We start from the raw sequence: 27,216 nt of genomic DNA, 5'->3' as shown, positions 1-27,216 counted from the left end.
CCCCAATAACCAATATACCAACAGTGAAGTTTGGAGATGGGAACATCATGGTGTCTGGCTGGTTCAGCAGACGACACTGGCAAACCTCATATAATGTAGGAAGGTTGACTGGAAAATGTACAACAACATTCTTGATAAAAATCTACCAGGATGATTAAAATGAAACAATGGATGTTAGGGTTTACGGTTTTGCTTTTCTCTGTGTTGCTTGGTGGGGACTGTTGACTCCTCCGGCCTGCCCATCTGATCCTTTGAAGCTGTTGTGTCTGCTCATCTGCAGCCAATCTGCAGTCAAGCCTCTGCAGGATTTAACCATAGCTCAGACATCCAGACAATACCAGATCTTTCAGTCTTCATTGTGGTACTGTCTAGGCCTCATCTCTGATACTAAGGTTTCATTTTCAGAAAAGTAGACTGTCCAACACATTTTCTGTTAAAAGTAGACAACATATTTTGACCTGCTGAATTCAAAAATTGTTGTTGGCCGTTGCATCTTTACTCCTTTGCCACCTAATTTGCATAAAATTTGGCCATGCATTTTTATCAAATTTTCCACAAGCTTGTATTGGCCCTAGAAATTAAAATGATACTTCGATTTCCATGCATTTTGGTCTGCTGAATTCAAAAATTGATATTAGCAAGCTGTATCTCTACTTCTTTACCCCTTAATTTGTTTCAAACTACATCGCCACCCAATTTATCAAATTTTCCATAAGTTTGGTTGTACAATGCATCTGGAAAGTATTCACAGCACTTCACTTTTTGCACATTTTGATATATTACAGCTTTATTCCAAAATGGATGAAATAAATTTTTTTCCTCAAAATTCTACAAACACTACCCCATAATGACAATGTGAAAAAAGTTATTTGAGATTTTTGCAAATTTATTAAAATAAAGAACATAAGAACGTGCATAAGTATTCACAGCCTTTGCCATGAAGCTCAAAATTGAGCTCAGGTGCCTCCTGTTTCCACTGATCATCTTTGTGATGTTTCTACAGCTTAACTGGAGTCTACCTGGGATAAATTCACTCGACTAGACATGAACTGGAAAGGCACACACCTGTCTACATATAAGGTCCCACAGGTGACAGCACGCGTCAGAGCACAAACTAAGCATGAAGTCAAAGGAATTGTCTGTAGACCTCCGAGACAGGACTGTCTTGAGGCACAAACCTGGGGAAGGTACAGTAACATTTCTGCTGCTTTAAAGACCCCAATGAGCACAGTAGCCTCCATCGTCCGTAAATGGAAGAAGTTCAGATCCGCCAGGACTCTTCCTAGAGCTGGCCACCCATCTAAACTGAGTAATCAGGGAAGAAGGGCTGGGCATTAGTCAGGGAGGTGACCAAGAACCCAATGGTCACTCTGTCAGAGTGGAGAGAGGAGAACCTTTCAGAAGGACAACCATCTCTGCAGCAATCCACCAATCAGGCCTGTATGGTAGAGTGGCCAGATAGTAGTCATTACTTGGTAAAAGGTACATGGCAGCCTACCTGGACTCTCAGACCATGAGAAACAAAATTCTCTGGACGAGTGAGACAAAGAATGAAGAATATATTGATGAAGTCATCCCATCTGATCATCCTGTCTGCTGTTAATCAGTGAAATCACCTGGTGGACCTGGTGGTTACAAAGAAACCTGCACCCTTTTTGTCTTTTCTGGAGTCAGGTTGACACCTATGGGTTTTACAGGGAGCGCTTGTCAAAGGATTAAGTGAGCAAATGAAGGATGAGTTGACCACCCAAGATGAATCTTTGGACCTGTGTTCTTTGGTTTCTTTTGCCATTAGGGTTGACAATCTTTGACATGAATGTCGTGCGGAAAGAGCTGGACGTTCTGAGCAACCATCTGCTTCTCATTCTCTGCCCTCAACTCTCACAAAAGTCCAGCCAGCTGTGAATCTGCCTGTTAGTGCCACTGTTTCACCTCCTGAGGAGGAGTACTTGCACTTTGTGTATGCCCACCTGACTCCATAGGAGCATATTTGCAGAATAAAGGCAAGTAAGTGCAATTTACTGTGGCCAAACATGTCACTTTCTGGCAACTTGCTCCATTTGGCCAAAAGACAGGGCCCCATCAGTAGAGGTGGGGGTACTGGTGGGCCAGACAAAGAATTCTTCCCCATCGAATCCCTGATTACTCATAGAAGCCACAATCTGTTGTAAGTAGATTCTGGTGCTGAGGAAAACTTTCTGGATCATGAAGTACCTATTCAGTCTGGATCTTGTATGGATCTTGTGCTTATGGCTTGTTCTTTTGCTGCCATGATCAGAGCCTCTTTGCCGTCCTTTAGGCTGGCCTTTTCTAGCCATTGGTAGGTCTTCTTGATGTCAGCCACTTCCTCTCTGTTGATGGTACATTCCATGGAGGGGCTTGGTCTTTTATGATAGCTCCTCCTCCTGGTCCTCATCAATGTCTGTCTTCAGCTGTCTGAGATATTCTTGCAGCATCTGATCTTGGGGGGATGGGGCATCTTTCTGATGTATTCATAGTGCCTTGTCTCATCCTGGATTGTGGCTCTGACACTCACTAATCTAATGTATATATATATATATATATATATATATATATATATACACACACACACACACACACACACACACACACACACACACACACACACACACACACACACACACACACACACACACACACACTCACTGGCCGCTTTATTCATATCTGTCAACATTTGAATGTACCAATGCGGAACATCCATGAGTGGCCGTGAGTGCCAATGGCGCGGAGCGTAGGGGGGTCTGGGGGCATGCCCGGACCCACACAACAGTGGGATTAATGGGCGTCCCACACACACTCATGCAGGATGGGGGACACGGCGGTAAATACCGCCCAATGTGAGATGGTTGGCAGCTCTGCTTTATTAGGTACACCTGTTCAATTGCTTGTTAACATAAATAGCTACTCAGCCAATCACATGGCAGCTACTCAAGGCATTTCAGCATCTAGACGTGGTGAAGACGACATGCTGAAGTTTCAAACCAAGAATCAGAATGGGGAAGAAAGGTGGATTTAAGTGACTTTGAACCTGGCGTGGTTGTTGGTGCCAGACCGTTTGGTCTAAGTATTTCAGAAACTGTTGATCTTCTGGGATTTTCCACACATAACCATCTCTAGGGTTTACAGAGAATGGTCTGAAAAAGATAAAATATCTTGTGAGCGGCAGTTGTGTGGGTAAAAATGCCTTGTTGATGTCAGAGGTCAAGAGAATGGGCAGAGTGGTTGAATGGGTGATGGCATGATGCCATCATGTCAATATGGACCAATATCTCTGAATGTTACCAACACCTTATTGAATCTATGCTATGAAGAATTAAGACAGTTCTGATAAAGTGGCCAATGAGTGTGTGTGTGTGTGTGTGTGTGTGTGTGTGTGTGTATATATATATATATATATATATATATATATATATATATATATATATATATATATATATATATATATATACAAGGTTGGGTAGGATTACTTTGAAAGAATACATATATGTCACACATCCCCGCCCCTTTTGGCAGTCACGTGGCCACTCTGCGCGCTCCCGTGACAGTTAAGGCACGAGGCGGGCTGTGGCCGCTCCGTTGTTATTAGGCGCAGCGGCTTCCTCTTTTTCAGCATCCTGCTTTGTTCTGTTTCTCGGCCTTTGGCGCTTCGTCAAACGTCCAGAGAGCATCCGAGCCTGGACGAATTTCCAGGGAGGACAGTAAAACATCAGCCTCACGACTTTTAGCTAAACAGGAAGTGCATGAAAGTATTCGTCAAGGTAAGTTGTTCGGGGATGTATGGAGGACTTTTTTTTATTTATTTATTTATTTTACGAGATGTCAGCTGTGTGTGTTCAGCCGTAAATGTCTGTGATGTTCCAGTTTTAAACGGGGTGCGTTGTTTTTATTACACCAGGACAAGCCGCCGGCGCGGGTACTTCCTGATCTACGGCCTCCTTACTGAAAGTAGACACATTTGGTTAAAAAACCAAACAAACAAAAAAAAAAACATTTTGTCTCTCCATTCATATAAAGGGTTTGTTTCACCTTCACAAGAGAATGATGATGAACTGAATGAAGGCAGTTTGGTGGCTGTATGGAATGGTGATGCAAGGATGATGTCAGGCGCAAGTCCAGGTTTATTTATTTTTTTAATATGCTGGATCAAAGGGTTCCAAATTTTATATGAAGAGACCATCGATGAAATTCCTTCCATATCTGTCTTTACGTATACAAGATGTCAAAAGAAAATTAATGAACAGGTTAAGAAAAACGTACATAGTATCCAAATGTTAAAGATTCTGGAATTTGACCTGGATCATATGGGAATTCTGGTGCTCTGGATTCTTCTTGGTTGCCAAGAGATGAAGATTATATGAATTGGAAACTTTGACCGGGCAGCACGGTGTCTTAGTGGTTAGCACTGTTGCCTCACAGCGAGAACGTTGTGGGTTCAATTCCCGTGGCCTTTGTGTGGAGTTTGCATGTTCTCCCTGTGTTTGCGTGGGTTTCCTCCGGGTGCTCCGGTTTCCTCCCACATCCAAAGACATGCGGGTTAGGTGGATTGGAAACTTTAAAATTGTCCGTAGGTGTGTGTGTGGGTGTGTCTGTGTTTGTCTATTTGTGGCCCTGCGACAGACTGGCGTCCTGTCCTGGGTGTACCCCGCCTCGCGCTCTATTACTGCTGGTATAGGCTCCAGCCCCCCGCGACCCTTAATTGGACTAAGCGGTAGAAGATGGATGGATGGATGGAAACTTTGACCATCTGTGAGAGTGGAATGTGTGTGTTTGTTTGTTTGTCTGTCTGTATGTGGTCCTGGCCAGTCTGCAGTCGACCTCACCTTAATTATTTGTCCTGAAAACTGCCTCTAAGGTGCAATAGAGACAACTTGGCTATACATCAGCAGAGTTATTGTTTTGCTCCTTCTTTATATTCCGTTTATGTGCCAGTTAAAGGACCTTTCACACCTGGCTGTGTTCTGTGATGAATCTTCTTGAAGAATGCCTCAGGATGACGTGTGTGTGTGTGTGTCCTGGCAGGAGGTTGGCATGTTGTTTGGTGTAGATCAGCACAAGTTGGGAAATGTTGGTTAAAGGCTTGATGTTTTTGAACATTTTTTTTTTTTTTTTTTTTTTTGGGAGTTCAGCTGAACTCCTGGCTGCCTCGGGAACAATGTGGGCCATCCTGAGCCAAGCTTGGGTGGGGTCGAGGTGGCCAGGAGTCCAGTGTTTCTTCACTACTGCCTTTTTCTGAATAGTGTATCTGCTTGGGAAGACTCAACACTGAACATGGCCAGATCTAAGAGCAGCTTTCAAGACTTAAACTTGTGTGAATCTGATTAACAATGCAGCTTTCTCTATTTTATATAAAGTGCTCATCAAATGTTTGGATTCTTGATTTTTAGGTGTTTCTAAATTTTTCTCCATTTTTCTACACCATAAAAATAAATTGAGCATTGACAGACATACTTTTGAAGAAAATCAAAGCATTTTGAAATAAACTGTTTTACCATGTTTTTAAAGCAGATTATTTTTAAACATTTTTCAGTTTGCCGATTTGAATAAACAAAAATGTTAATCAGCTTGAAGAAACAGCTTTGTTATTTACACTTGCAACAAATTATTTAAACAAAAAGCTTTTGAATAAATGTAGGTGCATTCAGTTACATGGCTTGGATTTTCAGTATATTACTTTAGAATGAAGGGGAGGAGCATCCTTTTCCCAGCATGCTTCAGGTCAGTGATGACATTCTCCATGAATGATTAGGTTCTTATGTTGCATTTGTTACTCAGCTATCTGTTCTGTTTTCCCATTAACATAGTCATTATAGTTACTGTCCCATAGTGATTCACTTTTTGTTAATAAGTTAATGTGACATAGCTAATTAAGTGCTTGGTTGTTTGTCTTAGTAATAAGATTCCTGGTGGAGTTCAGTCAAGTTGTAAAAGAGCTTGGTGCCTCTTTGGCCTCTGGATCTCTTGCATCTTTATATGAAAGCAAACTTCTGCTTTTCTGACTGACATACTAAATAAATGTTTTTGTATTACTCTGCAAGCACTTCATTTTAAGCTCAGTTCTACAAATAATTTTAAAGTTTACAAGTTAAATTTACATCGTTGCAGATTGTAGAAAGTTGTTTTGCTCTTTGGTAACTGTTACTTCATATTCATAAATTTAAAAAAAGGCATTACTAGACATTATTACCACACATCAATAAAATAAAAAAATCAGCTATGCAACTGTTATAATTTATTATTAGGATTTTTATTGTAGTTATTACAGTTATTATACATCCACTCCAATGATTAAGTTTTTGTATGTCCATTGGCTTGTAATAGATCATTTATATTTCCTTTATTTGGTATATTGATAAAATGTTCTCATGTAGCATTGCATAACTTCACAAAATCTTTGTAAGCATTAGATGTTACCTTTATCAGTGCTGAATATTAAATACCATCTTTGTAAATAAGTGAAAATTTGCTAATTAGTACAGGCTACTTCTTTTATTTAATTGACTGTTAAAGTTCAGTTATGTGGTGGAGAACAGATGTTCCTCACCACTGTGAGATGTAGTTTGTGAATTGATAATGTCAGGCAGCTGCAGAAAAGCTGTTGTAGAAAAACCCTTCTTTGCCCACTTTGGAAAAAAAAAGTCACCTGTCCACAGCAGCCACAAGCTCACTGTAGCAGAGCATGCGGTGAGGTATTTGCCGAGGGCAGTAAACCCCAGGAAGGCCCCAGGACCTGATGGTGTCTCTGGAATGGAGCTGAAGGACTGTGCTAATCTGCTGGCTCGAGTGTTCAGAAGGATCTTCACTCAGTCTCTAGCCCAGGCCATCATCTCCCCTGCCTGAATGCCTCTGCCATTATTCCTGTCCCCAAGAAGACCACTATAAAAAATCTAAATAACTTCTGTCCGGTCACTCTCACTCCAATCATCATGAAGTGTTTCGAGAAACTGGTGAAGTCACATCATCTCGAGCCTTTCACGTTCATTGGACCCCCACCAAACTGCATACAGTAACAACCGGTCAACTGAGGACTCCATAGCCACAGTACTCCACAAAACCCTCACACACCTGGAGACACAGGGGAGCTATGCCAGGCTCCTTTTCATAGACTACAACTCGGCCTTCAACACCATCATCCCATCCAAACTGGTCTCCAAACTGTCCACCCTCGATTTCTCTCACTCCATCTGCCTCTGGTTAAAAGACTTCTTGACTAACCTCTCACAGAGAGAGTGGGCCCTCATATCTCACACTGGCTCATCGCAAGGACATCTGCTTAGCCTCCTCCTCTACACTCTCTACACCTATGGCTGCACCCCCACCCACCCAAGCAACAACATCATGAAATTTGTGGACGACACAACCATGGTTGGGCTAATCACGAGAGGAGATGAGTCCGCAGACAGAGATGAGGTGAGATTAACTTCATGGTGCACTGATAATAACCTGGATGTGAACACCACAAAAACGAAAGAAATCATCGTGGAATTTAGGAAGACCGGACCAGAACCTCAGCCCATATTCATCAAGGGGGTCAGCGTGGAGAGTAGGGATGGGTATTGATAAGATTTTACCATTATCGATTCAATTCTTTATTGATTCCCTTATCAATACCTCTTGTGAATTTTCTGTGTACTAAAAGTGTCTATGTCAACAACATTTTATTGAGTCTTAAAGTAAATAAATATGAAATTAGTCACTGGATCCTTGATCTCTGAACAGAAATAGAAACAAACAAAATCTGTGGTTTTTGTCAAAAGCATTTCCTTTCAGACATTAATGGCATAAATGTCACTCCATAGGCTCTATGCTGAGCTCAGCTGGTTGTGCTCCACATTAGCATCAATGTAATTTATAAAGAACGCAGGACGTCTCATTTCAGAAGGAAAAAAGGACGATTCTCGTTTCTTGCCTGCAACAAGACAAGAGTCCCAGTTAGTGATTTTAATCTGTACAAAAGTGACTCATGATTGGCATTTTTAAATGGCTTTGAGGGGGGTTAAGAAGCGGACTTGCCGCTTCTGAAAAGCAGCGAAGCAGAGAACCAATGAAGCAGCGGGTTGCAGCACTGCTTCGTTGGTTCAAGCTTCAAAGCGGAGCTGTTACAGAAGTGGTTGATTACAGACCCACTGCAGGGTCTACAATCAATGTAGAGAAATGATAATTTTCCCGACAAACACCCTCAAAAACAATGGCCGCTCTGAAGGACCGATAAGGGAATCGTTAAGCAAAAAGGCTATTGATGTCGGTGGATCGAATCATTTCTTAACGATTCTCAAAAAGAACCGGTTCTCGATACCTAACCTTAGTGGAGATGGTCTCCAGTCTTCAAGTCTCTGGGACTGCACCTGGGAGATGACCTGACGTGGAAAGCGAACACCAGCACAACAGCAGCTCTACTTCTTGATCCTCAAGAACAACCACATGGCAGAGAGGCTGCTGGTGTTCTTCTACTGGTGCGCCGTAGAGTACTGTATACTACATCTCTGTGTGACTCACTGGCTGCACTGCAGGAGAGAAGACGACACTTCAGAGGGTCATCACATCAGCCCAGAAGATCATCAGCTGTGGTCTCCTTTCCCTAGAGGAGCTCTACAAGTCCTGCTGCCTAAAGAAAACCAACAGCATCCTGAAGGACGCATCCCACCCTGCACATCACCTCTTCGAACTGCTACCCCTCAAGCAGAGGCTATGAAGTAATAAAAACGTGCGCAAATGGACTGAAAAAACAGTGTTTATCACAAGGCTGTCACTGTCATAAATGAGGACCTGAGATAAACACCTCCCACTCAGAAGACAATCCCTCCAACCTTGTAGATGGATCCATCACAGTATAATATCCATGATGTGCAATAATGAGCCTGTGCCAAAAGCTTAACTATAACTTTATTTTCACTCCATCTCTTATTCTTTCTTTTATATTTAATTTTTCCTATTTTGTATCTCTTACTTTTCACTTACTGTGTATATACTCTCTAAGCACCCAAGGAAGAAACAGCATTTAACTTCATTGTACTTGCACAACGGCCATAAAGTTATCGGCTTAAAAAGAAGAAGTAAATGATGGAAGTTCTTGGCGTGGAGGCCCATTTGTTAAAGAAAGCTAGGTTACAGATTGCAAAATAGCAGTAACATTTGTGTACAGCTGAGATGAGTACATGGCTAATGGGTGTGACTCTGCGTAACTAGGCGGTTCTGTCCCTTCATGTCCTGTCATGCTTAGTTGTGTTAAAAAAATAAATAAATAAAAATTTTGTTGTTCGTTTTTTTTTTTTTTTTTTGCCCTGTGGTAAATGTTGCTGTTGAGGTCTGACAAAAACCATTGGTATAAAGTCGCGGACACTACTTAAATGATCTTTTCTTTCACTTTCTCTCTCATTGGTTTGACTTGCATGCAAAAAAGGACAAGTAACTGTGAATCATCTGAAGGTAAATACCAACCTAAGGTGTGATCAGATGCTTTCACTGGCAGTCTGAAACACAGACACTCTGTGTTGGACTTCCAATCCTTTTATCCCTGTTCTATTACTGCTGCTTTGCTTACTAGAAATGCCAAGAAACCACCAGTGATCAGATTTGAAAGTCCTAGATTACATCTGGTGCATGGATGGTAATTTATTTATTTAGTTTCCCAGAAGCTGGAGTGGTGTTTGCATACTTGTTGAACCAGTTTAACCTCCGGGGGGAAAAAAAACCACCTGACTGACACAAATTTCAGAAGCATGTGACTTGTAGACTTGAAGAGGATGGTTCCATATGATGATTTCTCTCATCTAAAACCTGCAGTATGTTCTTATTAGCTTGAATAGCATCACCAAAAAGGTTATGGTTTGCCTAGCTTCTGCTTGTTTGCTGGTGGTAGCAGGATTACTGAAATATGAACCAATCTTTATTAATATAATGTGAAATGGAGCTTTGGTGGAGGTGTCTGTAAAAGCAAAAATCTATTATGAAAGATTTTACTTGAAACGGAACAGAATATCAAGTTACACATTTGTTTATCCATCTGTTATGTTTTATTTATTCACTTGGACATCGCTCACATTCACTATCAAACAAAAGTATTTTTCATAATGTCTGTACATTGCTGAAAACCCAGAGCAATTTTGAAGCTGAGCCCACTTCAAAGCATTCAAAACAACCATTTTTAACACAAATATTTCAGAAAATTCCTGAAGTTATTGCACATCCTGCTGTCAGAAACCAAGAACCGCAAGTGCCTAAATGAAAGTTGACGGTATGGTTGTTTAATGGCTGCAATCCTTATGTCCTAAGCTTTTGTTTGGAATGGATCCATCTTGAGTGTTGAAATGTAATAAATGTTCGTGTTGGAAAAACTAAGCAAACACTGGCAGCACAAGTTTTTTGAAGCTGGTCTGTATGTGGGACATGTGACCTTACAGTTTTTGACATTAATAAATACAGCATGATTGGGGGGCAGCGGACAAAAAGGGCTCTGTGCTGGGCAGATAAATTTGAGAGATATGTTTGCCTCCTGGCTCAGTGCTGGGAAATGGTCTGTTTTTCACATGGTCACAGGGAAATTAAAATCCAAACTCTGCTGCTTTGTTTGGGTCATAGCAGTGGTGTTGGGCACACTTCCGATAATCCAATAACAGATAATTATAGAAGATAATGTTTTCGTTATCAGATTATCTTTTTAGATAACTTTAAAAAAATTATCGGACTAATTATCTTCCGATGAATTGTCCTCAGATAACTTTAAGACCGATAATGCAGTAAACCCAGCTGAACAACAGCAAACATTTTTTAAATTTAAAATCAGTTGAGACCTACCTGTTAAAAGTTTCCTAACAGATGTATATAGTTCTACCCTCTGCAAACAGTAGAGAGCTACTTCCAGGAAAAAACCACTCTACCTCTGCAGGCAAAGGAGAACTAGTCACATAAAAAAAAAAAAAAAAAAAAATTTACTTTAACACCATACTGATATGCTGGCAATATCACCCAAGTCATCCAGAGGCATACATTTTTAACTTATGGTTCAAATTTTAACAAAACTAATTTTGGACAAGTTATTTAAAATTACTGTCATGTCTGAAGTTTTATAAAGTGAAAATATCAGATATATGTTTTAGTTTTAAAATAATGTGCTAATTTTAAGGTTTTGTGAGCACATGCTGAGCCCAGCAGTGCATTATGGGTAGGACAGGGTGTTCACGACAGGACAAATGCATTTCAGACACTCTGTTCAGGCTCCACGGACAGCAGCATTAAACTCTAGTGCCTAAAACTCTCGTGAATATATTCTCTGGGTTTATAGACGTTGTTGTATTTGCGTTTGTTAAATTCCACGCATCTTAATGTAGCAGACGGATTATCTGGGATTTTGTTTTGGAAAGATTTCAAGGCCTCTTCTGTCATCTACTGGCCAGTGGTGTTCATGGCAGTATTTTTTATTTTTTTTTACAAATTAAGTTTGAAAACAAAACAACAACAAAAAAACATTACAAGACAGCTCTGCCGTGTTTGCACAGGCACAGTGCGAGCGGTTGGACACTTGTAGCTCTGCAGCAGCAGGATACACTCACGACGGCCGACCAAAATAATATCAAACAGGCTTGATTTTCATTCGACCATACGATCGGCGATCAGAAGGTGGTCATCAGATGTTAAACGCAGCTTGTTACTCCATGTACACTACACGATGCAGGACGCGCATCGTGACCTGAAACGCGGTCCAAAAAATTATCTCGCACAGTGTAAAGCCAACATTTATGTGTCAACAATATTGAGTACACGTTTTACAACATCATAAAATGTGCGCACATTCTCTCCACATTTAAAACATTTTGCGATGACACTTCCAGGGCTCCGTAAAAATGCCTGTTTTTACAAATAAAAAATGGAATATTTTACAAAAGCACATTTATCTCAATTATCTGTAAACACCAACACACGTCACATTAACGTGTTGGTTTACATAATGAATGATTGAACCAATCAGTGTTTAGCAGAGGCACATTTTACCCAGAATCCTTTGCGATCTGTGTGTGTGTGTGTGTTACAAAACGTCAGAATTAGTGCATTATTCAACATTAAAAGATATGTTATATTTTAACTTTGTACAAATGACATGATTGACATTAATGGAGTTATTCTATCAGTATTCACATAAAACCATAAGTCAGGATGCCTTTATTTTTCAAGACCTCCGCCTGACCGGAGCATTGTGATTGGTAGAGAGCTGGCTTTGTGACTGCTCTGAGTGCTTCAGTGCTGTAGCCGCGTAGCTTCCAGCAGGGGGCAGCATGTTCAAACATAGAAATGCTGACTCATTGTTTGAGTCTTTTGTCGCTTCCAAAAGTGATCGTGGTGTTAAAACTCAAATTCAGCTTGTTAGTAGTTGCAAATGTACCAGACACAACACTGGAATTTATCGGTTATCTGTAACTTCCGATACATTTTTGGGTGGTTTATCGGTTTATCTTTATCAAAGATAACTTTTCAGTTATCTGATTATCTGTTATCGAAGTTAATTTTTTGGTTATCTGTGCCCACCACTGGGTCATAGAGCAACGCATCCAGGCAATTGGAGGTTTTTGTGCAGAGGACCATCAACTGAACACATACTTCATTTGTTTATTTTGCTAAAAGTAGCAGCAGGTTAAATTCAGCATTCCGAAATGTGGTGTTATTCTCTCTTTCGTAGACTTGATACTGAGACCCTTCCCTGTCCAGCCATGTCGAACGAACGCACTCCCCTGCTCGCGTCTGGGGTATGCGGTCTGGCTGTCACTATGACAGCATGTGGTGCAGATCCAGATGTTACTTCCGAATCTGGCTCTGGGACGCAAAGTACAGACCCTCGAAAACTGAACACCTTTTTTGGGGTGATGGTGCCCACCATCCTGTCCATGTTCAGCATTGTGGTGTTTCTCAGAACAGGTAAGCATGTATATGTGAAGTGGTTAGTGTAATTAATCATATAGTTGAACTCACTGGACAACAAAGATTTTTCTCCACAAACACTTTTTGACTATATTTGTGGATTTTCAGCTGCTGATCATAAAAATGATCTTAATTGTCACACACTGGCTTGTAGATATAACCTATTTTTGGGATATGCCGTCATGTTCTGACATGATTGCATATTAGAACACTCTTGTAGAACCATAATACAAGTATATTAACCACAAAGCAAAACTTCTTTCTAAATTATGTTGTATGGTTTTCTTTGTGCTCTTTAGACTAATGGTGATATAATCTCTTGCAGGGTTTGTAGTTGGCCAGGCAGGGCTGCTGCAGGGCCTTTTAATGCTGATTGTAGCCTACACCATTGTATCTGTCACAATACTGTCCATCTGTGCCATTTCCACCAATGGAGCTATCCAAGGTGGAGGAGCTTACTGTATCCTTATAAACCAAATAATTTCTTAAAGGTAATTTTTTCTTTTCTTTCTTGAGTGTTAACTGTTCTAAGGTGGAGGCAGTGATCTGAATTTTCAATACCCTAACCTGCATTGGGGCAATGTTGATTTTAATTATAGGCTGTTTAATGAACTCTGTTTATTTTGCATTTCTAGTTTTATAATCTGAAAAATACACCTTACAGTGCAAGGTGTATCTCTAGAGTGTATTTAAGTAAGTAAAATTTATTTGTACAGTGCTTTTCATACAAGTGTCACAAAGTGCTTTACACAAAATACAGAGAGTGACATAAGAAATGTAAGAATCATGAAAGGCCATTAAAAAAAATACAATGCAGTGTATCATGAATAAAGAGCTACATACTAAAATACAAGTTAACCAAACATCTGTCTAGACAGAAGAGTCTTCAGCTGGTTCTTAAATGAGGGAACTGATTCAGCAAACCTTATGGTTGTGGGGAGGTTCCAGAGTTTGGTATTTTCTTAAAGACCTGAAAGTTCAGCTACAATTTGCCAGAAAGTACATCTGAGATGTAAACCTAGATTTGATGGTTTGGTGAAAGAAAATCCTCCTCTATACCACTTCATCATGAAGTTGTATAACTGGGGATACAAAATGCAAAACATGCACTGTGCACAATTTCTACGTTATCTTGGTGGCTTTCCTCACGTGTCTCCTTCTTGCACAGTCAGTCTTTGAGAACTGTGTACTTCATACAGATTTACCATAGAGTGCCATACTGTTTGTATTTCCGCATAACTGATGTAAATAAAGTCCAAGACATATTCAGTGACTTGGAAATGTACATGTATCCATCCCCTGATCTATCTGAAAAAGCTAGCAATAGTAAAAGGGTATTAACTGAGCAAGTGAGGTTAATAATTAGTTTATTATATGTCTTATATATAAACACGCAAAGTTACGGTATCGCCAGAATATGAAAACTGCTGACGGCTCATAGTCAGAACTGTTCGCTTCACCTCCATGAAGAACTTGCTAACAGATGGTCCGATTGTTAGCTGGTAAGCTTTTAATTTGTGTGTTTTCCGATGCGGTTTAGATATTCATGGAGTATGTTCATGTCCGACTTGGTTTTTCTAATCATGTTTTTGGCTTTCTGGTTTAATGAATCTGATATGCTATCCAGACCGATTATCATGGTAAAGGCCTGATACGGGGAAAATATCACACTGGATATCATCCAATCAGAGCATCCATAGCATCATAGGCATATAATAAAACTGATTATTCACAGGTATTATACCACAGTGTTGCATTACTTATGCAACCCATCATCTTGGCTTTTATATTTTTAATTCATTTATATCAAGTTGTAGAAATTTGCTTTGTTTTATTTTAAGGAAGATAATTTTAGAAAAATTTCATTTTTTGTATTTGAAATGGCATGAACAAATTAAAATTTGTGAAATACCAAGTGTTCCAATACTTTAAAGGGCACAGTATAAGCCATACTTGTAATCAATTACAGAGACTAGTTTGGTCAGACTAATTTGTGTTATTGAATGTTTGTATAGGAGCTAACAGTGTGTGGCTTCTTTTTTGTTTTGGTAACCAGTCTTGCCCACAGGTTTAGCCACATTGAAATATCAACCCTGACAGAACACTTCCAGACATGATAAGCCGATCACTGGGCCCAGAGTTTGGAGGAAGCATTGGGTTGATGTTTTTCCTGGCTAAAGTGTTTGCATGTGGAGAGTATATACTTGGTCTTGTGGAGGCCATTCTTGGCATATTTGGTGTAGATCCAGGTAAGTATGGGAATCACCTCCCCTCTTTTGATTTCCTTTAGTAGATTCTATTTTTTGTTTTTGTTTTTTTTTCTTAGTCAAGCCTGTCTTGTTCTGTTGTAGAGACATCTTCACCTGCCGGCTTGCGAGTGCTCCCTCAAAGTTACTGGTTCATCGTCCTCTACTCCTCCATAGTCCTTCTGCTGTGTCTGTTCGTGTGTCTGGTGGGCCCGAAAATCTACTCCAGAACAGCCTTCGTCATCCTGGTGGTGGTCACCATATCCTTGCTGTCCATCGTCGTCAGTTCTGTGGTAGTCAGACCTCATAATATCGTCATCACCCACCAGGGACCTGGTAACCAAACCCTTCGCTACAACGCCAGTTACACCGGCTTCAGTGCTGCTACCCTGAGAAACAACCTGGGCTGTGAGTGCTGGGGTGTGAGGTTGTGAAAGTATATTAACAAGTGAGATGAAGCAAACCAATCTCATGTTTACAAATTAAAAATAATCTATTAATACTCTCACCATTGTTTCTTTTTTTGTTTTTCTCTCCAGCGGGTTATTCACTAGACTACAGTACCAACTCCGTCATGTCCTTTGCCACTGTATTCGCTGTTCTGTTTACAAGCTCCACTGGAATCATGGCTGGAGCGAACATGTCAGGTTAAAGCTGGTTATCTTCAGTTAAATGCTTTGTCAGTTGTGGTGTAGATGATGTTGCTTACCAGACTCGCGTAGTTCTTCTTAAAGTTCTTTGAGCCTTTGAAAACTGTTGAAATGGTCATGAGTTGTCAGAAGAAACTTTACATTACAAATACAAACTCTGTATTCTTCTGTGTCTGCAGGAGAGTTGAAGACTCCTAGTGTTTCCATCCCTAAAGGCACCATCATAGCTGTCGCATACACTTTCATTGTGTATGTTATCCTCTTCTTCTTGGCCAGCGCCACATGTGACAGGTCTGAAATGACTCCAAATAGTGTTTTTGGTTATTATTTGTGACAAGGTTATACGAACTTGGAAAAAACAAAACACTTGTTTCTTTTCCTGAAGGACCCTTTTGATTCAGGAGTATGGGTTCTTCCAGCGAATTAACATGTGGCCCCCGTTCGTCATTACTGGGGTGTACTGTGCAGCTCTGTCAGCTGCAATGTGCTCGATGATCGGAGCTTCCCGTATCCTCCATGCTCTTGCGCTAGATGAACTCTTTGGTAAGGCTTTATATTGTAATGCTTTCTTTATGAACGGGTATGTTTTAACTTTGAACAAGGAACATTTTGCCTTGATTTGTCTGTTAGTAAAATTACTTTAAGGCTTTAAGTTGTCTGTGACAAAATTGGTGGAAATGTGGTTTTGTGAAGAAGACTTCATTAAATCTTAAATCTTCATTAAATCAAACTGTAATGGGAAGATCTTCCTGCTCTGGGCCACTCTTTTCCCAAGTTGTCATTAGTGGTAGTGTTGTTGAAGTGAGCTTAATTTTTTGTTTTTTTGTTTTTTTCTTGGAAGGACAAAAATAGCCCAGAGATCTTCAATTTGGAAGACTCTCCATTTTACACATATGACCTCTTTTATAACTTTATTTCAAGGACCAGTTTGTTTTAGACTGAATAAATCAACTAGATAACTAGCAGAGCAAGAAGTCTAATTTCCCTTGATTCAAAGTGTAGAAGGTGAAGAATTAACTGCAGTAAAACTGGCCTAAACCCTTATTGTATAAATCTGATATTCGCATTCACCGGACAAAAGCAGAAGTCTCAATGCTTTTGTATGGGTTTTCCATGTAATAAACACCATACATACATACATACATTTTGCTGACATCAGAGAAAACGTTCTGCCCAATCACAATGCATTTCCATTTAATGCACAGCAGTCTGGACATGACCAGTGGCAACAGAGGTATGAAATGAAGTTCAGCACTGACACTAGCTGATTTGAGGAAAGTGGGTACTGTATTTCCTTGATTAAAAAACCGGGCATTTATTTTTTCAAACCATGCTCAGACCCAGTGCCTAAATGAGGCAAACCGTAATTCAAGGCTGGCGATTACTAACAAAATGCTGCTTGCTGCCTGCACTGTAATATGGTGTTAAGTTTCACACATATCTCTGGGTGTGGTGAACCAAAAACAACCGCTTTAGATCAGAGCCCTCTGCGTGGTTGTGAATCTTCTCTGTAGCCTGACGCGCACGCGCTAAATGATGGGGGCCACAAGAGCTGTGATTGGTCATTTCTTTGCTTTCACTCCTTCTCCCGTCACATTTTAAAAAGTTTTTGCAGTGCGCACACCGACTATATTTCAATCACGGATCAAATATGTTTGGCAGAAAAGACCGCAAATATGACCAACTTTACAACACAGTCTAAAAACTACAAAGACGCTCAAATGACCTGCAGTTCATGGAGGGAAATTGCACGCACCGTACTGTTGGTTTGGAGGCTGATGATTGCACGAGGTATCTTATAAAACTAACCGGCAGTTTTATAAAAAAAAAAAACTATATGGATTTGATTGACATGCGATTACACCAATCATGCTTGAACCCTCGTGCACATGCGTGAGTTTTTTCACGCGTGTCGGTGACGTCATTTCCCTGTGGGCAGGCCTTGAGTGAGATGTGGTCCCGCCCTCTCGGCTGAATTCCTTTGTTTCACACGCTGCTCGAGACGGCGCGCGTTGCTTTATCAAACTTTTTTCTGGACCTGTGAGGAATATCCGAGTGGACACTATTCGAGAAATTCAGCTGGTTTTCGGTGAAAAGTTTAACGGCTGATGAGAGATTATGGGGTGTTTCTGTCGCTGTAAGGACTTCCCACGGAGCGGGACGTCCTGCAGCGCTTCCAGGCGCCGTCGTCGGCCTGTTTCGAGCTGAAATCATCCTAATTTAAGGCTTAATTCACCCAGGATGTCGTGAGAGAACAGAGAAGATTCAGAAGAGGCCGGCATGAGGAGTTTATGTGGACATTCCACTGTTTAAGGACATTTTGTAATGAAAGACGTGCGTGCAAATTCGCCGAGTCGTTTCTGTGATGACTCGGTGAATCTGTGTGCGCCACGACAGGAAAAACACCTCCGTGTTGAAAACCATTTGTAAAATTCAGGCGACTTTTGATGGCTTTCAACAAGTGAGTAACTGAGAAATTGTTTAACAGCTTGGGCATGTTCCAACTTGTCCGTTAAGGTTTCCAACGGAGGTGTTTTTCCTGTCGCGACCCCCCGCAGTCGGGTCCGGCCCGACATGCGACTCTGCCCGCACGTTCTTTCATTACAAAATGTCCGTTAACAATGGAATGTCCGAATAAACTCCTCATGCCGACTTCTTCTGAAAGTTCTCTGTTCTCTGACAACTTACTGGGTCAACAGAGCCTGAAATGTGGAAGTTTTCAACTTGAAACGGTGAGACGCTGCCGCCTCGAAGCGCAGATCGCCGTCAGGTGCCATGGGCCGTCCTTACGGCGACACTACCAGACCAAAATCTCTCATCAGCCGTTAAAATTTTTACCGAAAACCAGCTGAATTTATTGAATGGTGTCCACTCAGTTGTGCCTTACAGTTTTGAAAAAATTTTGATCAAACAAAGCAGCAGTCTCTGAGCCATTCCTAAACAATGTAAAAATCGACGAGAGGGTGGGCGACTCCTCACTCAAAGACTGCCCACAGGCGAATGACGTAACCGACAGGCGTGAAAAAACTCTCACATGCCCACGAGGGTTCAAGCATGTGTGATGTAATCACACGTGATTCAAATCCATATGGTTTTTGAAAAAAATAATAAGGTCGGATACTTTTCTAATAGACCTTGTATAAAGAAGTGGAGCTCATTGAGGGACAAATTGATCCAGATGAAGCCCTGTTCCTGTGGTAAATTGCATTAAGACATCCACCAGTGTGATGGGGAACTTTTAAAAGGATCACACACATGACGACATCATTGCACAGCCACAGAGTTATAGAGTTGTAGAAGCATAAATCAGGCTTTAGGAGCTTAAGGTACCACTCTGCAGCGGACTTAGTAAAAAGTGATTTGACTAAATGTAATCCTTTTAATACACGTAATGCTCAGCGCTTATTTAAGGCAGGTGTTTTTTTTTTTGACAAAGTTTTGACCTGGTCATTAAATGAGGCATGCCCATATTCAAGGTCAAGATGTTGAATCAAGGAAATACGTAAGCCTAATTAGTGTTGGGAATTCCCTATAGATCGTTTGACACCTCCTGACTGTAACTAATCCGTTACATACATGTAACAGATTTTGTCCGTTTTGTACATATAGCGGATTTCACTAATGGACAAAATTTGCTGGTCCACCTGAATCCATTATATGCAAGTTTTACTGTATTTTGAGTGATTTTTTTTTTTTTTTTTTACCCACCCTCAGGTTTGCCATTAGCTCCAGCTACCATCACATCCAGCTCTGGGAATCCATGGGTAGCAGTGTTGTACACCTGGGGTCTGGCACAGGTAAGCCTTATTGCTTCTCTGTGTGTGTGTGTGTGCGTGTGTGTGCTGTTTTCTAATTTTATTTATTTTTAAAATATATTTACAGCATTAAAACCAATGTGGTAACATGATTTTTGGTGTGACTGTGTTCCAGTGTGTTGTGTTTGCGGGCCACCTTAATGCAGTAGCTGGCTTGGTGACTGTTTTCTACTTGCTTGCCTATGCTGCCGTTGACTTAGCCTGTTTGGCTCTTGAGTGGGCGTCGGCACCAAATTTCAGGTAAGGATCACTCGGGCACTGTCGAAAGACCAAACCAATAATTTTGCATGTTTATATATTGCTATTGCCATAACCTTTAAATTTCTGGCAACAATTTCCAAAACATTTTTAACCAGTTATACTGAATTGGTTGACGTTTAGGTGCACCTGCCCACCTCCACGGCAAGTAATGTTATAAGTTTGAGTGTAAAGACAAGTGTGGGATGAGCTGAAAATGTTTTCTGGTGGTGAATTCACATGCATTGGTGAAGAACTGGTATTTGTACTTGGAACATGCAAGGGGCGATTGAGAAGTTTTGAGCTCGACCCAGAAAAGCAGGGCGTGGTTCATCTTTTACATTTTAAGAAGCTAACATTTCTCAACATTGCATCTGGTGAGTTAAAACTTCACACATGCTTAAGAAATGTTTGTTTCTCAGAATGCAAAAGATGGAGACCCACACACTACTGTTTCTGGGTCAGGCTCAAAACCTCTCAATTACCCCTTGTGTTTCCTGAGGGAGGGCATTGCTGAGACAGACTTGGACATCTCAAGGTATCTAGCAATAGCAGGCCAAATAGACTCACCTTCACACAGACTAACGCACGTGCAGTGCTTATACTTGATGTGTTTGTACTTTATTTAACTTGACTCCTCAGCAAGACCTTTACTAGTAGTTGTTGACAACAATATTCCAAAATAGGGATGTTTTGAAATGTTTCAGAACAGTGTTTTGACGTTGCCATCACTAATTTGCAGTACCAAACAAACATTTTGGCATATTCTCCACCAGCTAGATCTATCTGTTCTTTAATTCCAATTTTGTGTTCCAATTCTGTCATATTTTGTCCCATATTTGCACATGTGGCAAAAGTGGCGTCATGTTTCTCCTCACATTTGCTATCTTGTTAGCAGAGGCTCACATGAAAGTGGGTGCCGGTGCTCCTAGTGTTCAGTAGGTGACACACAAGTTACATTCAAGTTCAAACACATCTGTTTCTATTTTTCCATAAGAAAAGTATATGGGGAATTACCTAGACAAAACAAAGTTGCTTTTTCAATTGATGTGTTGTGTCACCTCACCACCATTTAAGCACTTCATCCTCATGAAGGAGGAGGCGCACCGAGCTGATGTTAACCGTCTAGCCTCATTGGGAGTCGATCACAAGAGTCTGCTCTGTGTGTCAAGTACCTCTGCCCTTGTTAACGTCTAGCAGCCCCTGCTTTTTCATCGATTAAACATGTTGCAAGAGAGTGCACTTTGATTAGCTATTCAGCTTTTTAATGAATCAGTGCACAAAAAGAGAAACTGAAGTGACAAAACCAAATGACATTGTCAAGAGGGCACACACCGTACAGTGTTTATATCAAGAGTTTGATGTGTCAAAAGCTTTCAGTGACCATGAAAGCTTTCAGTGACAAGTGGGAGTGTGGTAGAAATGGTGAATAAACGCTGTTTTGTATTAGGAGGGCACAGACTTTGCCAGAGCGCCCTCTGGTGGGCATTTTTGGCCGCTGAAAACATCGCCAAACTCAGCACAAATACATGTAATTTGGTCACTTTTCAAAGGACTTGTCAATAAATTCAATTGAATGTACAATGGTTCATTTCAGGTCAGCTTGGTGTATAAATCTCATCACTTCAGGCAATGATAGCTACCAGCTAGCTGTTAGAAGTAAGCTAGAGACAAAACCAAACCAGCGGATTTCAATGGACAATCAATGCAGCCCAAGCGCATTTTCAGTGGGCCGCCAGTCGTGGATGTAGAAATTCTCATCTTTGGATTTGCCACTTCAGTGGAAGTGACGTGTACCTGCGCCCTTCTATACAGTGTAAATCTGGGTTCATTTTCTGAATGACATACACAGACTACCACCATCTACTGGTATGGAGGGTTTACATGCATGCAGATCTGCTGTAGTCTTTACATTGAATTTAAATGCAAATCTTTCAGCCAACGGGAACTGGATGGCCAAAAACTCACAACTGATTGAGTCTCCCCAGTGTGTCTCGTCCTGTATGTGGTCTCTTAATTTCATGAATTTCAATATGATTAGTGTTTATTGTTTTTGAGTTATTGCCTGCACAACCTTGCTGGGATGGACTAAGACACTCAACTGCATTTTTGCTGTCACCAGAACAGGGAAACATAAACTTCTTTCATACATTAAACAAATCACATTATTAGCAAGGACAAACTTGTCACAGATACCTACAGTAAGCAAGTTGTATTTATGTATATGTATATATCTGCGCAGTTAGATTGCTCTAGTTAACTAGATAACGATTTGTTTCACAGTGTAATCTTCACGTGCCTTAACTAAAGCACTCCCTCTGCTGAATCACCTCTAAATTAGTTACACATTATTCACTTTGTGTGTTTTTAGGAATCCGCTAGCTTAGCGCAGCTACTAGCTCTTAGCCGGTTTAGCATGGCGGCTTCTCCTGTCTCTCCCGCACTTTTCTGCTCTGGGTGTGAAATGTTTAGTTATTTCTCGGCCTCCTTTAGCAGTAATGGTACTTGTAATAAGTGTAGCTTATTCGTAGCTTTGGAGGCCAGGCTGGGCGAATTGGAGACTCGGCTCCGCAACCTTGGAAAATCCTACAGCTAGCCAGGCCCCTGTAGTCGGTGCAGACCAAGGTAGCTTAGCCGCCGTTAGTTTCCCCTTACCAAAAAGTAGTATATGCAAGTATGTTTCAAGTATACTTCTAGTTTACTTTTTATATACTTATCAGTACTATTTTTTGGTAAGGGTCCCTCCGGCAGATCCCGAGCAGCCGGGAAAGCAGGCCGACTGGGTGACTGTGAGGAGGAAGCGTAGTCCTAAACAGAAGCCCCGTGTACACCGCCAACCCGTTCACATCTCTAACCATTTTTCCTCACTCGGCGACACACCCGCCGAGGAACAAACTCTGGTTATTGGCGACTCTGTTTTGAGAAATGTGAAGTTAGCGACACCAGCAACCATAGTCAATTGTCTTCCGGGGGCCAGAGCAGGTGACATTGAAGGAAATTTGAAACTGCTGGCTAAGGCTAAGCGTAAATTTGGTAAGATTGTAATTCACGTCGGCAGTAATGACACCCGGTTACACCAATCGGAGGTCACTAAAATTAACATTGAATCGGTGTGTAACTTTGCAAAAACAATGTCGGACTCTGTAGTTTTCTCTGGGCCCCTCCCCAATCGGACCGGGAGTGACATGTTTAGCCGCATGTTCTCCTTGAATTGCTGGCTGTCTGAGTGGTGTCCAAAAAATGAGGTGGGCTTCATAGATAATTGGCAAAGCTTCTGGGGAAAACCTGGTCTTGTTAGGAGAGACGGCATCCATCCCACTTTGGATGGAGCAGCTCTCATTTCTAGAAATCTGGCCAATTTTCTTAAATCCTCCAAACCGTGACTATCCAGGGTTGGGACCAGGAAGCAGAGTTGTAGTCTTACACACCTCTCTGCAGCTTCTCTCCCCCTGCCATCCCCTCATTGCCCCATCCCCGTAGAGACGGTGCCTGCTCCCAGACCACCAATAACCAGCAAAAATATATTTAAGCATAAAAATTCAAAAAGAAAAAATAATATAGCACCTTCAACTGCACCACAAACTAAAACAGTTAAATGTGGTCTATTAAACATTAGATCTCTCTCTTCTAAGTCCCTGTTAGTAAATGATATAATAATTGATCAACATATTGATTTATTCTGCCTTACAGAAACCTGGTTACAGCAGGATGAATATGTTAGTTTAAATGAGTCAACACCCCCGAGTCACACTAACTGCCAGAATGCTCGTAGCACGGGCCGAGGCGGAGGATTAGCAGCAATCTTCCACTCCAGCTTATTAATTAATCAAAAACCCAGACAGAGCTTTAATTCATTTGAAAGCTTGACTCTTAGTCTTGTCCATCCAAATTGGAAGTCCCAAAAACCAGTTTTATTTGTTGTTATCTATCGTCCACCTGGTCGTTACTGAGAGTTTCTCTGTGAATTTTCGGACCTTTTGTCTGACTTAGTGCTTCGCTCAGATAAGATAATTATAGTGGGCGATTTTAACATCCACACAGATGCTGAGAATGACAGCCTCAGCACTGCATTTAATCTATTATTAGACTCAGTTGGCTTTGCTCAAAATGTAAATGAGTCCACCCACCACTTTAATCATACCTTAGATCTTGTTCTGACTTATGGTATGGAAATTGAAGACTTAACAGTATTCCCTGAAAACCCCCTTCTGTCTGATCATTTCTTAATAACATTTACATTTACTCTGATGGACTACCCAGCAGTGGGGAATAAGTTTCATTACAGTAGAAGTCTTTCAGAAAGCGCTGTAACTAGGTTTAAGGATATGATTCCTTCTTTATGTTCTCCAATGCCATATACCATCACAGGGCAGAGTAGCTACCTAAATTCTGTGAGTGAGATAGATTATCTCGTCAATAGTTTTATATCCTCATTGAGGACAACTTTGGATGCTGTAGCTCCTCTGAAAAAGAGAGCCTTAAATCAGAAGTGCCTGACTCCGTGGTATAACTCACAAACTCGCAGCTTAAAACAGATAACCCGTAAGTTGGAGAGGAAATGGCGTCTCACTAATTTAGAAGATCTTCACTTAGCCTGGAAAAAGAGTCTGTTGCTCTATAAAAAAAAGCCCTCCGTAAAGCTAGGACATCTTACTACTCATCACTAATTGAAGAAAATAAGAACAACCCCAGGTTTCTTTTCAGCACTGTAGCCAGGCTGACAAAGAGTCAATCAATCAATCAATCAACTTTTTTCTTATATAGCGCCAAATCACAACAAACAGTTGCCCCAAGGCGCTCCATATTGTAAGGCAAGGCCATACAATAATTATGAAAAACCCCAACGGTCAAAACGACCCCCTATGAGCAAGCACTTGGCAACAGTGGGAAGAAAAAAACTCCCTTTTAACAGGAAGAAACCTCCAGCAGAACCAGGCTCAGGGAGGGGCAGTCTTCTGCTGAGACTGGTTGGGGCTGAGGGGAAAAAACCAGGAAAAAGACATGCCGTGAAGGGGGGCAGAGATCGATCACTAATGATTAAATGCAGAGTGATGCATACGGAGCAAAAAGAGAAAGAAACAGTGCATCATGGGAACCCCCCCACAATCTACGTCTAAAGCAGCATAACCAAGGGATGGTCCAGGGTCACCCGATCCAGCCCTAACTATAAGCCTTAGCGAAAAGGAAGTTTTAAGCCTAATCTTAAAAGTAGAGAGGGTATCTGTCTCCCTGATCTGAATTGGGAGCTGGTTCCACAGGAGAGGAGCCTGAAAGCTGAAGGCTCTGCCTCCCATTCTACTCTTACAAACCCTAGGAACTACAAGTAAGCCCGCAGTCTGAGAGCGAAGCGCTCTAATGGTGTAATATGGTACTACAAGGTCCCTAAGATAAGATGGGACCTGATTATTCAAAACCTTATAAGTAAGAAGAAGAATTTTAAATTCTATTCTAGAATTAACAGGAAGCCAATGAAGAGAGGCCAACACGGGTGAGATATGCTCTCTCCTGCTAGTCCCTCTCAGTACTCTAGCTGCAGCATTCAGAACCAACTGAAGGCTTTTTAGGGAACTTTTAGGACAACCTGATAATAATGAATTACAATAGTCCAGCCTAGAGGAAATAAATGCATGAATTAGTTTTTCAGCATCACTCTGAGACAAGACCTTTCTGATTTTAGAGATATTGCGTAAATGCAAAAAGGCAGTCCTACATATTTGTTTAATATGCGCTTTGAATGACATATCCTGATCAAAAATGACTCCAAGATTTCTCACAGTATTACTCACAGAGCTCTATTGAGCCGAGTATTCCTTTAACTTTAACTAGTAATGACTTCATGACTTTCTTTGCTAATAAAATTTTAATTAGAGAAAAAATTACTCATAACCATCCCAAAGACATATCGTTCTTTTTGGCTGCTTTCAGTGATGCCGGTATTTGGTTAGACTCTTTCTCTCCGATTGTTCTGTCTGAGTTATTTTCATTAGTTACTTCCTCCAAACCATCAACATGTCTATTAGACCCCATTCCTACCAGGCTGCTCAAGGAAGCCCTACCATTATTTAATGGTTTGATCTTAAATATGATCAATCTATCTTTATTAGTTGGCTATGTACCACAGGCTTTTAAGGTGGCAGTAATTAAACCATTACTTAAAAAGCCATCACTTGACCCAGCTATCTTGGCCAATTATAGGCCAATCTCCAACCTTCCTTTTCTCTCAGAAATTCTTGAAAGGGTAGTTGTAAAACAGCTAACTGATCATCTGCAGAGGAATGGTCTATTTGAAGAGTTTCAGTCAGGGTTTAGAATTCATCATAGTACAGAAACAGCATTAGTGAAGGTTACAAATGATCTTCTTATGGCCTCAGACAGTGGACTCATCTCTGTGCTTGTTCTGTTAGACCTCAGTGCTGCTTTTGATACTGTTGACCATAAAAGTTTATTACAGAGATTAGAGCATGCCATAGGTATTAAAGGCACTGCGCTGCGGTGGTTTGAATCATATTTATCTAATAGATTACAATTTGTTCATGTAAATGGAGAATCTTCTTCACAGACTAAGGTTAATTATGGAGTTCCACAAGGTTCTGTGCTAGGACCAATTTTATTCACTTTACACATGCTTCCCTTAGGCAGTATTATTAGACAGCATTGCTTAAATTGTCATTGTTATGCAGATGATACCCAGCTTTATCTATCCATGAAGCCAGAGGACACACACCAATTAGCTAAACTGCAGGATTGTCTTACAGACATAAAGACATGGATGACCTCTAATTTCCTGCTTTTAAACTCAGTTAAAACTGAAGTTATTGTACTTGGCCCCACAAATCTTAGAAACACGGTGTCTAACCAGATCCTTACTCTGGATGGCATTACCCTGACCTCTAGTAATACTGTGAGAAACACTGAGAAAAACTAATTCATGCATTTATTTCCTCTAGGCTGGACTATTGTAATTCATTATTATCAGGTTGTCCTAAAAGTTCCTTGAAAAGCCTTCAGTTAATTCAAAATGCTGCAGCTAGAGTACTAGAATAGAATTTAAAATTCTTCTTCTTACTTATAAGGTTTTGAATAATCAGGTCCCATCTTATCTTAGGGACCTCATAGTACCATATCACCCCAATAGAGCACTTCGCTCTCAGACTACAGGCTTACTTGTAGTTCCTATGGTTTTTAAGAGTAGAATGGGAGGCAGAGCCTTCAGCTTTCAGGCTCCTCTCCTGTGGAACCAGCTCCCAGTTCGGATCAGGGAGACAGACACCCTCTCTACTTTTAAGATTAGGCTTAAAACTTTCCTTTTTGCTAAAGCTTATAGTTAGGGCTGGATCAGGT

General features: G+C 40.9%; 1 protein-coding gene across 3 annotated transcripts in view; it reads left to right on the top strand.

The window, feature by feature from the left end:
• Positions 1-3,574: 3,574 nt before the first annotated feature.
• Positions 3,575-27,216, top strand: part of slc12a9 (solute carrier family 12 member 9) — a 34,750-nt gene continuing 11,108 nt past the window's right edge. The window contains exons 1-10 of one of the 3 annotated variants that reach the window (XM_034178620.1): positions 3,575-3,779; positions 12,689-12,924; positions 13,253-13,387; positions 15,039-15,176; positions 15,279-15,581; positions 15,713-15,820; positions 16,003-16,114; positions 16,209-16,366; positions 19,538-19,620; positions 19,754-19,878. In XM_034178620.1, coding sequence (XP_034034511.1) covers positions 12,720-12,924; positions 13,253-13,387; positions 15,039-15,176; positions 15,279-15,581; positions 15,713-15,820; positions 16,003-16,114; positions 16,209-16,366; positions 19,538-19,620; positions 19,754-19,878 — 1,367 coding nt within the window. In that variant the 5' untranslated portion in view covers positions 3,575-3,779; positions 12,689-12,719. Of the gene's footprint in view, positions 3,780-12,688; positions 12,925-13,252; positions 13,419-14,983; positions 15,177-15,278; positions 15,582-15,712; positions 15,821-16,002; positions 16,115-16,208; positions 16,367-19,537; positions 19,621-19,753; positions 19,879-27,216 lie in introns of those variants that run through there. The other 2 variants (XM_034178622.1, XM_034178621.1) reach the window with 2 other exon arrangements.

Source organism: Thalassophryne amazonica, chromosome 9 (assembly GCF_902500255.1).
Source record: "Thalassophryne amazonica chromosome 9, fThaAma1.1, whole genome shotgun sequence".
NCBI classification, from domain to species: Eukaryota; Metazoa; Chordata; class Actinopteri; order Batrachoidiformes; family Batrachoididae; genus Thalassophryne; species Thalassophryne amazonica.
Note: the sequence above shows the minus strand (reverse complement) of the source record. Positions and strands in the feature narration are given on the sequence as shown.